The 11,833-nt window shown below is 39.1% G+C and overlaps 1 protein-coding gene across 1 annotated transcript in view; it reads left to right on the top strand.

The window, feature by feature from the left end:
• Window positions 1-11,040, top strand: part of GNG12 (G protein subunit gamma 12) — a 46,351-nt gene extending 35,311 nt beyond the window's left edge. Inside the window, exons 3-4 of the mRNA XM_063137588.1 lie at window positions 3,663-3,780; window positions 5,940-11,040. Of these exons, the coding sequence (XP_062993658.1) occupies window positions 3,685-3,780; window positions 5,940-6,065 (222 nt within the window). The 5' untranslated portion in view covers window positions 3,663-3,684 and the 3' untranslated portion in view covers window positions 6,066-11,040. The remainder of the gene's footprint in view (window positions 1-3,662; window positions 3,781-5,939) is intronic.
• Window positions 11,041-11,833: the final 793 nt, after the last annotated feature.

The raw sequence follows: 11,833 nt of genomic DNA on the forward strand, positions 1-11,833 counted from the left end.
CAATGGGGTGCTGTCTCACAGAGGGTAACTTCTCAGTAGCATTGTTACCAGCTGCTACTGTTCCTCCTCTTTCTCTTCCCTTTCAATACTGCTGCCAATTGCTTACTTAGCAGACAGAGAACCAGTGAGCAAGTAGGCAGTGGCATCTACTGCTCCTCCTTCTCACCACCCCCATTGTCTCGACCAGAGCAAGACGCAAGTGAAAAACAGCCTGCAATGGTGAAGGGGAGGAGCATGTCCAGGGGGCCCTTGTCAGTGGGCCCCTGATGGGAGTGTGGGCCCTTGCTACATGCTCCACCATGCCTCTCCTTGGCTCCAGCCCTGCTTCTGGCCTAAAGTGAACATGTTTAGGTCCTCTGGGAAGAATTTACTCCAGACAACAAAAACAAGGCTGACAACCATTACCCAGGGGGGCTTTTCTTCTGCCGCTCCCAGATTGTGGAGTGGCCTGGTGGGAGAGATTCGTCAACTTAACAGTCTTCTGGAATTTAAGAAAGCCATAAAGACTGATCTCTTCCAGCAGGCCTACCCAGTTGAATTTTAAGATGCCTGTTAATAATATGCTGCTTTTAATAATGTATTAGTTTTATATGTTTTAATCAATTATATGTATTTTATGGTGTTTGCATTTGTGTTGTGCCCCACCTCGATCCAGAGGGAGAGGCGGGTAACAAATAATTTATTATTATTAATAATATTATTATATTTATATTATGCTTCCTAACAACATCAAAAAAAAAGGGACCTCCTTTCTTTGGCAATAAATTCCTGTCATATTCAACATACATTTCCTCTCACCTCAACCACCAGACAGATTTGTTTGCTACAGAGGGTAAGAACTGACTTGTCTGCCAGGAAGCTTAAATAATGACATAGTGTGCTGTCTGGCACAAGCCTCGTTGCAACTGATCCAGTTACTACATTTTCTTGTCACAGGCTTTGCATGACTTCTTTCTAGACACTGTTTCTAACGGATTACACTTGTCTATAGGTTTTGCTATGAAGCCCTGCTCTTCTGTCAATTTCATATGCACAAAAGGTGCATATATTCATGGCTGCCAAATTTTACAATGCTGGGATACTCTGATATTTATAGCTCAATATTTAGAGTTCTAATTTAGACCCTGAAAATCTTTTAACCACGTAAAATTTAGAACGAATAAAAATTGGATTCTTGTTTTTTACTGGGTTGTTAGACTTTTCAGACTCACTGGACTCATATATTTCAAGCATGCCGCTGGACCTATGAGAACTAGAAACTTAGTTTTGAAAAGAAAGTCATGATTTCTGGTATTTATTCACATGTTGCTCATCACTGATGGAAACAAAACAGAACAAATAGCAAGATTGGTAGGCACGCCGTTTATGCAGTAGTATCAGAAAGTGTGTCCCAAAGAAGCTGGATTCTTATTTCTGGATCAGCAGTTTTACTGACAAGGAGCACTTCTATCTTGTCTGGATTAAGCTTCAGTTTTTTAGCCCACCTTCAGTCCATTAGTGATCTCAGGCACCCATTCAGAGCCTCTCTTAACTGAGGTGAATTTAGCTTCTGAAGATTTAGCTTCTGAAGCTTCTGAAGGCTATAGCTTCTGAAGATTGCTCTGTAATTCAATAGTTTTACAACATTCAAAGTGTAGTAAGTATTATAGGAAAACAGACATAACAGAATGCACTATTGTGGATCTGGTGACAAAGTAATTGTTTCAAGGCCTTTGTAGTAGACACCTTACTATAAACTTTGCGAAGGGGTGAAAATACCAGCTTGAGCAGGAGCTCAGGCTGATGATTTCTTCGTGCTGCAGTTCATTTTTCTTCTTCTTTTTGTTCCTAACCAGACTTGGCACTCTTACAGTTTTGCTCTTTACAGTTTTTGCTTGCACACAAGAAACTCGTTAACTACTTCGTAAGGTTTGGCTGCGACAAAATGTCTGTGCACAACTAGCAGTAAAACATTTTTGGCACTGTTTCAGATATAACCTTGAAATTTGTTCAACAGTTGTCTTTTAGCCACTCACATGGCATCACGAAGGCTAAAGAGCCCTTCCAGCAAAGTTGTCATGTGCTGCTGTGGTCAGTCTTTGGTGGAACATGATGATCAAAGTCATCATGATGATTCATTGGAAGGCATCCAATAGCAGGATTGTTAAAACCCTCTGACTCAGCTGCTTCTTTGAACTCTCATCCTGGGATGCGGAGTGCAATCAGTGCCAAATGCAATGAACAATAGCTAAAGAAAGGAAATTTGATCTTTTTTAAAGACTCTTTCTGCTGCTTTTGATTTCCATAAGAAGTTGGGTGACATCCTCGCATCATTTCAAATTCCATATATACACCTACTGTAAACGCATTTAGAGCTGAAAAATAAGAAATGAGAAAATATTTTCAAAATGTGTTTATATGAAACATGTGAAAACTGATGTGTATAGATTTTAAAGTTAAAAGGGTCTTTTGTAGCAAGAGACGAAGAATGAACACTAATAAGCAATACTTTGATTTAATATTAGTGCCTTCATTTTCCAAAAAAAAAACAAAAATAGAAATTTAAAGGGGAAAATCTGTCTCGTAAAACTTGAATGGAGAGGGGAAACTAGAAATAAAATTTTAGTTTGTGGGAAAGTTAAGATAACAGTATTTTTTACATGATCTGCCACCTTCATTCCAAAGATGGAAAAGGAGGAGAGCAGGTAGTATTTTTGTCTTTGATCTTGAAGGCAGTACTGGGGGTGTTAGAACTGCAGGTTACTTTAAAGAGTTTGATTAATTGTGATGCCGGGGTTGTGTCTAAAAAGAGTAAGCCTATGGGGAACATGGGTAGGAAGGTGCTGTTGCACCGTGACCTTCTTATGGGTCCCTGGGGGAAAGGTAATAACGGCCAGGGAAGGCAACGGCAAACCACCCCGCTATAAGGCCTGCCAAGAAAACATCAGCGAAAGCTGGCGTCCCTCCAAGAGTCGGCAATGACTCAGTGCTTGCATGAAAGATTCCTTTCCTTTCCCTTCCTGGCTAATATGTGAACAGAGTGCTGGACTAGACGGACTCTTGGTCTGATCCAGCAAGGTTTTTCATATGTTCTTAGGTAGAGTTGCAGGTGCTCCACACAGCACATTTTTCTGCTTTCTGGTTCCATGCTGGATGAAGCCCAAGATGGCTTTGATCCATTCCTCTTCATGGATGCTGGCTGGATACAATGGTGGGGATAAAGAATGAACCCCCCCTTGTAGCCATAATTCCATTTGAGAGCTACTGCAGAAGAACAAAATTTGTTCATTACAGGTGTTATATAATGTATGATTATCAATAATAATTATACAATTTTGTCCCTTTTATTTTCCAGGTGTTGGAATGGATAGTAGGTCTTAAGCAAAATTCAAATTCCCTTGGTTGATTCCCTTTGTAAAATGTTTGAAACTGTACAAGATAGTCCACGGTTATGAACTGGAATTGCTATTTTATTAAAAGAGTTTTACATCTATAACCCCATCCACATAGTTTCTCTACTTTATTACTGTGCAATTATTTTCTCTTGCCATTGAGACAGCTTAGTAACGGTCAGAAAACAAAGTCCACCAAAAGACGTGAAATTTTGTGAGCAGCCCTTTTTGGTATTGATTGGCAACCATTATAGGTTGCTAGAAAAATGACTTGTTGGCTTTTCTTAACAGTGCTTGAAAAAGCTTACTGAAAATGTCTAGCAAAACGTCTGGCACAACAAACAACATAGCTCAGGTCAGAAGAACTGTTCAGCAGCTGAGAATAGAAGCATCTATAGAAAGAATAAAGGTAAGAAGGTTGTTGTTTTCTTGTACTCTGTGACCATTATTTAAAGCAAGTCATTTATGTTTATCTGAAGCTGATTTTTTTTTTTAAAAAAATCAACTATTCCTAAGTTGATCCTTGCAAATGTTAGAATCAGGCTGTATAGAGTATTGCAAGCCATGTTCAACCAATGAATGTGGCAACCAAAACTTCTAGTTTCTGTATACAATGTTCAGATGTCTATAGCAGGCACACATTCAGAGCATGTTATTCCAGGCAGTCAGAGATATCAGCATTGTCATACTTTTGATGTATATTGGGAATGTGTGTGTGTGTCTGTCTGTGTGTTGCCAAATAGATAATGTACATAAAAACTGGCTATTTTTAAGTACTATGTGCAAAGGAAACTTTCCACTTCCCTTCTGATGACAGCCTCCTACACTCCCTGCGAGGCTTCTGGAGCAGCAGCACCTCATGAAGTGTGAGCGGTTGCCAGGAGAAGGAAAAATCAACCACCCTGATTTCCATTCACCGTGCATGAGTTTCTCTGACATAGGCTCAGTTCAGACAACACATTTCTCAACGGTAGTTTTAGAAATCCACAGTGGACTTTTTACACCACTGTTGAGAAATGTGTTGTCTGGAGGGAAAACTCCACCCCATGGTGGAGGTTTTTTTTTTTTTTTTTTTTTAGAAAACACTCCATGCTGAATATCCATGCTGTGTAGAGAAGAGTTTCTGCACAACCATTGTGTTGTGTGGAGGGCTCCGTGGAGTTTGCTGTTGCATTGACTTTTCCCTCCGGCTACAGAGTTCTCTGGCAAGAGTGGCAAAAGGAGCAAGTGCTGCTCTAGGGGAGCCGCCAAGATTGTGTGTTTTTTCAGCAATGGCTGATGGGATACCATCAGGAGGACTGGGGGAGTAGAGAGGGAAGAGGAACTGTCAATCAAACATCGCGTTGCCTTTTATTTAACTCCACGGGAGACCACAGTCACACAACAGTGGAGTTAGAACATGCTGTGTTGTGAGTACCTCCTAAAAACTCAACAGCTGAGTGGTGTTTTCCTACTGCATAGAGAAATGTGTTGTCTGAACTGAGCCATATACAGCTTTGCAACCAAAATGCTCTTTTTGTGAAGCATTTTCTGCTTAAGTTTTACCATAGCTCGGAATTTAAATAATATGACTTTTTATTTATTGCACTTTTAAACTTCCCAATAACCCAGTTTCTCTAGGCAATGTACAATATATTAAAAACATAAAATGCAAGTAAGGAAACAAATAAAACAGCACATAATAAAACCAAGATAAAATCAGCAACAAAGAATAAACATATTGAACATATAATATTAAATGCTGAAAGTGCTTCATATACATTATCCCAGTACAACAACTCTGTAAGGTGGACTAGTCTTATTGGGGGACGGGGAGGCCAGAGGATACACACTTTATGGGCAAACTGAGATTGGAAATGGCTTTTGTAATGTTTGTGACAGTGTTCCCCATCATAGTGCCCTCCAGATAAGCTGGACTACAATACCCATGCTGGTTGGGGATGGTGGGGGTTGTAGTGCAACACATCTGGAAGGCATCATGTTGAGAAAGGCTGGTTTACAATATTATTTGTTTGTGGGTACATAGATACCCAGATTAATTTCCTATCAAAATGTTTAAGAATAAAATCTATATGTAAAGAATGAAAGGTGATAATCAATGCAGAAAAGGCTGAAGTCCTGTGCACATTTACCTGAGAGTAATTCCTGTTTATCACAATGGACAATATAAATATGAACAGTATTATGCTGTAAGTTTCTTGGAAGCTGCAAATCAAATGAAGTCCTAGCTGGCTGTAAATATTATTACATGACACAGTCTTATTGTGTCATGTTTTATAATTGTTGATTTTTGTATATATTCTAAGCTGTATTGAGTCATTGAGAAGAACTACATAACTTCTCAAGTACCTGAATAAATACGACATCTTGTTTTGCATTTTGTTGATTTCACCACTGAAACTAATCCAGAAAGCAAGCTGAAATACAGCAGCTTCTCTGCTTGGAGGCTGACTTCTGTATTAATTTTTATATTTATTCACTCATATGTATCCAGTGAATCTACTTGTAACTGCTTAAAATTCTGGTGATCTTCTATGCTAAAGTTCTGCATGGTTTTTTGCTCTTCAGGTGTCCAAGGCATCAGCAGACCTACTGTGCTATTGTGAGGAACATGCCAGGAAGGATCCTTTACTAATGGGCATACCTGCTTCAGAAAACCCCTTCAAGGATAAAAAGACCTGTACTATCCTATAGGCAAAGCAGCAAAATGCCTTCAAGACCCTCCCCTGCAAAACCGACCAAGCAGATTCTTAGAGAAGTAACCGAAGGTCTCCTGGTACCAACTCCATAAAACAGCAACTCATTTACATATAGTGTATAAATGAACATTTAAGTTTTCTAAAATGTTTCTTTCCTTTATAGCACTCTAAGTGGGGATGCAAGGTTTATAAAGTTACTTCTTCTAAAATGGGATGGTTCTAAGAGCATAGTTGGAAATTGGATTCTTTTGGCTTTTGAGGGGATGAGAGAGTGTTGTGTTGGGGTGGGTTTTACTTTAAAGTGCAATGAGTGTTCACAGTTCCAGGTGTTAGGCTGAACAGTCAAGACCAAAGTTGCCTGAGTTTCATTTACAGAACAGTGAGGCAGACAAGCATAGAATCCTAATCAAGGTTACTTTTACATTTGATTTTATACATGTGTATATCCTTGTCTGTGTATTTGGTGTCTATATCTAGGTTGTGTACGTATGTTTGTTTAGGTATATACACACATTCCAAAGTGCATTCTTTAAGTGCGCCTTCAGAGTTAATTGCTGCATTTATCGATAAACTCCTGCAGTTCATGCCTTTACCATCAAGTATGTCTTAAGCTTTTCACAATGACTTAAGAGAGCTTATAAACATATTCCTAGTATAAATTTGTATTCGCAAAATGATTTTGAAAGGTGAAGGTTATAACTTTTGGTTTTGCCTTTCTCATAGTTCCTTTGAAATTTAGACAGTACTAAATAGCACATAGATTCTGAAAATGGCATCTAAAATTCCTCCTTCTTTTCCACTGGCCTTTAAGAGAGGAATCTGCCCCTTACCTTTCCTACACAATTCCTACTGAACCGATTTTAGTAAGCATCTCAGCTTTTCTTACTTTGCTCACCAAAGTCATATTTCACAAATGCCAAACACTATCTAAAGAGGAGTGGGAGACTGGTTGCAATCCATGGTGCTATTGCTTCTGCACAAGGCCTAGTGAAAGTAACGGTTGTGTTGGAGAAATGCTTGAAGGATTGCAGCAATGCTCAGCAGCAAATCTCTGAGCAATATAAACTTTATTAAAATAATTGTGTATACTTCATGTGTTGATGAAGTATTGAATGGAAAGAAATATTGACTTCTTTTAAGCCACAGATTTGTATATATATTCCATTTGTTGCCAGCCCTTTAATATTTTTAATTTTGTAGTCTGCCATAGGTGTGTTTCTACAGAATTTGTTAAGTCTCTGGAGTTTTGTCCAGCAAGGAACATACTGTGGTTGGTCCAGATGCATGACTAGATGGCCTTAACAGTATACTAGTAGAGAAGCCAACCCATAGTGTATCTACCAAAAGTATCCATTTTCAGAGCATCCATCTTCAGCCAGCCTAAAGAAAAACCTCCCTTGTCGAGAAGAGGTAGTTTTCTTCTTCTCAGTTAACTGCAGCCATATCTGCTCCATGACAGGTAAAATAAACCAACAGAAATCTCACACACCTAGTTTCACTGTGACTACACTGAGAAGTTGGTTGCAGAACCAACAAATCAAGGTCCCTGCCCCGCTCACTGGTTTTTTGCACTGTACTAGCCTGAAACTACAGAATCAAGCTCTTGCAGATTTCAGTCTTAATGCTGCATAATTCAGGTTAAAGCCTTGAATGATGGCAGTATAAAAAATGTTCATAGTCTTACTGCTTGTTTCTTTTTACGGTTAGAATATTTTTCTAAAGGCAGGTTTAGAAATGATAAGCGATAAATATTCACAGTGATGTTGCTCACCATACTTCAACCTGCCCTCTCATAATGAATATTATTATGAATTATTAACAATATTAATTAATTTGAGGGCAAATATCCATATCCTTAGAGCCATTTTGTTAGGTCTGAAACAGAGCATTTATAACAAGAGATGTTTCTTCTCTGATAATCGAGTCCTATGAACATGCTTCCAAATGAATATACTTAGGATCAGTCTCTGAAATAACTGCCTTTGTATCTCAGTTGGTTTATGCTAAGATATTGGGCAGCTGCTGATTTGTGAGAGACACAAATCTGCTTTTCTAAAGGCTGAGAACAACATGGGTTGATTTGCATTTTCTGTAGGTTTGTAAGCGTTCAATCAGTCTTGTCAGTAGTTCAACATTTGCCTAGATCATGATGTACCACATATGGAAATCTTTGAAAAGTGTATTGAATCTGGATGCAGTGACTCAAAATCTAGATACCTGTTGAAACACTCATAGAGTTAATGCAGCAAGTAAAAGTCATTGGAAAAGTCTACATGTGTTCGCTCTACCAATTAAAAAATGACTGCTTCACGTGACCATAAGTGCTGCTCTAGTGGGACACGAAAAGCACAGAAGCTGTGTTCAAGCTAACAAGTGATGGGGATATTGTACCTCTCTGGCAATGGAATTGGCACTCATCCCGGTAAGCCTCTCAGTGAGGAGAACCTGTGTGGGCAGAGCTGCCAAGGGACGGCTGCCTTGGCTTGGGTTTATGTCTAAAGCTAGCCCCAAATCCCTGGTGCCCGGTTGCCTGAGTGACTAAAAACATGATGCTAGCTCCTAAAAAGCTGAAGTTGAGCCTAGGAATTTGTACTCTTCCTTTCCCACCCCCAGCCCCACCCCCCACAACCATCAAGCCCTCGTAGATTATATCCATATATCTATGTTTTTCAGGAACTTTATCCTTTCTAGAGCGCTTTCCTAATCAAATTAATGCATTTTTTTAAAAAAAACACTAGTTCTTGATGCACGAATTAGTTTGGTACTTACTTATAAAAAGGAATATGTTATTTCAGTGATTGCAGTCATTTTTTTTTCAATTACTGAATTAAAATATAAACTTGGAAGCAAACAAAGCGTTTAAAATATTGTACACAATACAGTGTTACCAGCAAATGCTGCTGTGGATGCTTTAATGTAGAATAATTTGGACACATTCTATTGTCATTCCCCCTCTTCACATGAGGTTAGTGGGTCATTTTCTTAAACCTTAAAATCAGGATACAGCTGACTGACCTAGTACAGCTTTTGCCTATTTAAAATATAGTAAATAATTGGGTAATGAAATATGTAAAACTTAGACATTACATAAGCATTGCATGTCTATTGTCAAAGCCAGTGTTAAGATGTGGTGACCTAGGCAGCTGAAAAGGGAATTTCAGGACAGAAAGAAAGGTTGTCCAAGGAGGTTGCATTGCAGCTGACCAACACCATTCCTCTTTTCAGATCTTCTCTTCCTCGTTTCCCACCTCTGGTCCCACATTTTGCTGTAGCGGCCCCCTAGATACTGGGCCTGTTTTCTTGGGGTGGGAGGTATGTTATTTTTATAACCAATGCTATTATAACCTAAGTGTATTTTTAAAATATTGTTCATGTGTTCAATATCTTCATGTGTGTTGCAGCACCAGGACAAAATGGGTTGGATCCAAAGGTGCCCTTCTGCATGTGGCAGAAGGTGTCTTCTGCTCACCGAAGGACTGTTTTATACCTCATGTTAGAGAGTTGCCCACGAAAAGTAAAACTAAGACTGCAATCCTATGCACACTTACCTGGGAGTAAGTCCCATTGAACACAATGGGCCTTAATTCTGAATAATGTTTAGGATTGCACTGTGAAGTTGCAATCCTAAATGCACTTACTGGGGAGTAAGCACCACTGAACTGAGCATAGTGGGAATTGCTTCTGAATAAATGTATAGGATTGCACAGCATATCCAAAGATGATTTTCTGTTATGTAAGAGAAAGCCTGAGAACTGCTAAAGAACTTACCTATTAGAGCACTCTGTGAACAATTCTGCTAGCGGTTGCAGAACAACAGTGCTCATGGTGCTTTGGATCCAAACCAATATTTTCACCAGCAGTGCTTTAGATCTTTATTACACATAGGTATTTTACTACCTTTATTACACATAGGTATTAATTGAAAGGGGAGTATTAAAAATGTCATGTTATAAACTGCAGGGACGTAATGTTAACCAAGTAAAACTTGTGCCAACTTTGTTTTCAGAAATGCCTTTTGACTTTCACTCTAAAATCACATAGGTTGAAACCCTGGCCCCTATTCAGTTTCTTCCTTGACTTAAGTCACAGCAACTGTAAATTTAACACCAAAAGACAACTAACTGCTTTGGGTCACTTCTGTCAGATGTTCGGTAATTGCGAGAGGCATTGCCACTTTTTTCCAGCCTTCCATAATGTACTGTCATCTTGAAGAGTTAAAACATGCACACGTTGCTCTTTTTGTGAAAGCAGACTTTGTGGTGATAGTATAATCATAGAGTGAAGTATAGAGAATGTTGCCTTCGTATGCACCTCTGCTTCTCATTCTCCATTCATTTCACTGGGATTTGAATGGAAGTTCTGCGGCAATAGCACTTAGATAATTGCATCCAATAGCATTGAATGTGGAAAATTGAACCATCCAAAATAATAACTGCGAGATCACTGTGAGGTTTTGAAATTATGATACTTAACTAGAGTTTTCAGCAAACTGTACCACTACAATGCGTCTTGGTGCTTTGATTAGAAATGCCTCAGTAGTAAGATAATACTTCAGAAAATGTTTCGTATTTTCTTTTTTGTCCTTTTTTTAAAACTGTAATCTGCTTATTTCTTACAGGCACACTTTTTCTCTGGGCTTTTCTTTGAATTGCTTTTGCAAAATATTGTTTTGTATTATTGTAATCCTAGATCAACAAGAATAATACCATGATTTGCCTTTGGGGGGGGAAAAGGATATGTGAAATTATTTTAATCACGCTAACTTGTTTTTGCCTTTCATAAGCAATCAGTCTCTAATAAGATTGCATACATTGTGCATTTGCATACATTGTGATATTTTATTGAAAGATGGCTTCCTGTAGCCATGAGAGGGGTTAAAAAACCTGTAATTAAGATTCCTGTTCACAGCTAATATATTTAGTACCATGGATATGAAACACAATAATTAAATATCATTTCTTTTCATTGTACTTTTGTTGACTTTTGGTATTAGAAATGTTTGTTACTTTCATATGTCACTTCAGTTACATTGCCCAATAATGAGGTGTGAAATGTAAAAAAAAGAAAAGGTATTGGATTCTAACACATTTATGCTGATAGTACCTGCCTGCAATCACACTCTAACACCACTGATGTAACACAATCCCTCCACAAACAAAGCAGAGGTGTGGGAATTCCACACCCACAGTGCCAGGGGGTTGTCCTTGTTTCTTCCCAGGGCTCCTTTGACTTTCCAGAAAGCATGACAAATATCAGTGGACCAGGGACCAATGATACCACTGACTTCTGTGTTATGCAGTTTTCTCAGGCACAGGGACCCTGTAGAAACAGGAAGGTGGCAATCCCATTCCTCTGTGGCACTGTCAGACGTCCGCCACGGATCATTGTTAAAAACAAACAAACCTGACTATGGCAGCTGTTACGATGGCTAGCATCCTCTACCCCCTGCTTGTTACTCAACATATTATCAGGATAGAGTACACAGAACGGGAGGAGGTGCAGTGAGTTGATTATTACCAGAACTGAGGGCCTGTATGTTGCCAATGACCTTTCTACTTGAGCATTTGTGCGCAGAGGTCCTAGCAGCTCATTATTCCCCTGAACCAAGCACTAAGGCTGCAAAAAGTGAAGAGGAGGAGAAGTAAAGCTTGGTGGGTGGAGTCATAACCAGACAGTTGAATGCACATGAGAGAGAGATGACTTGGATAGCTTTGTGCATGCTTCCTTCGGTGGGGTGCATGCTGCTGCCACCTGTTGAGTAAG

This window comes from Elgaria multicarinata, chromosome 1 (genome assembly GCF_023053635.1).
Source record: "Elgaria multicarinata webbii isolate HBS135686 ecotype San Diego chromosome 1, rElgMul1.1.pri, whole genome shotgun sequence".
Classification (NCBI taxonomy): Eukaryota; Metazoa; Chordata; class Lepidosauria; order Squamata; family Anguidae; genus Elgaria; species Elgaria multicarinata.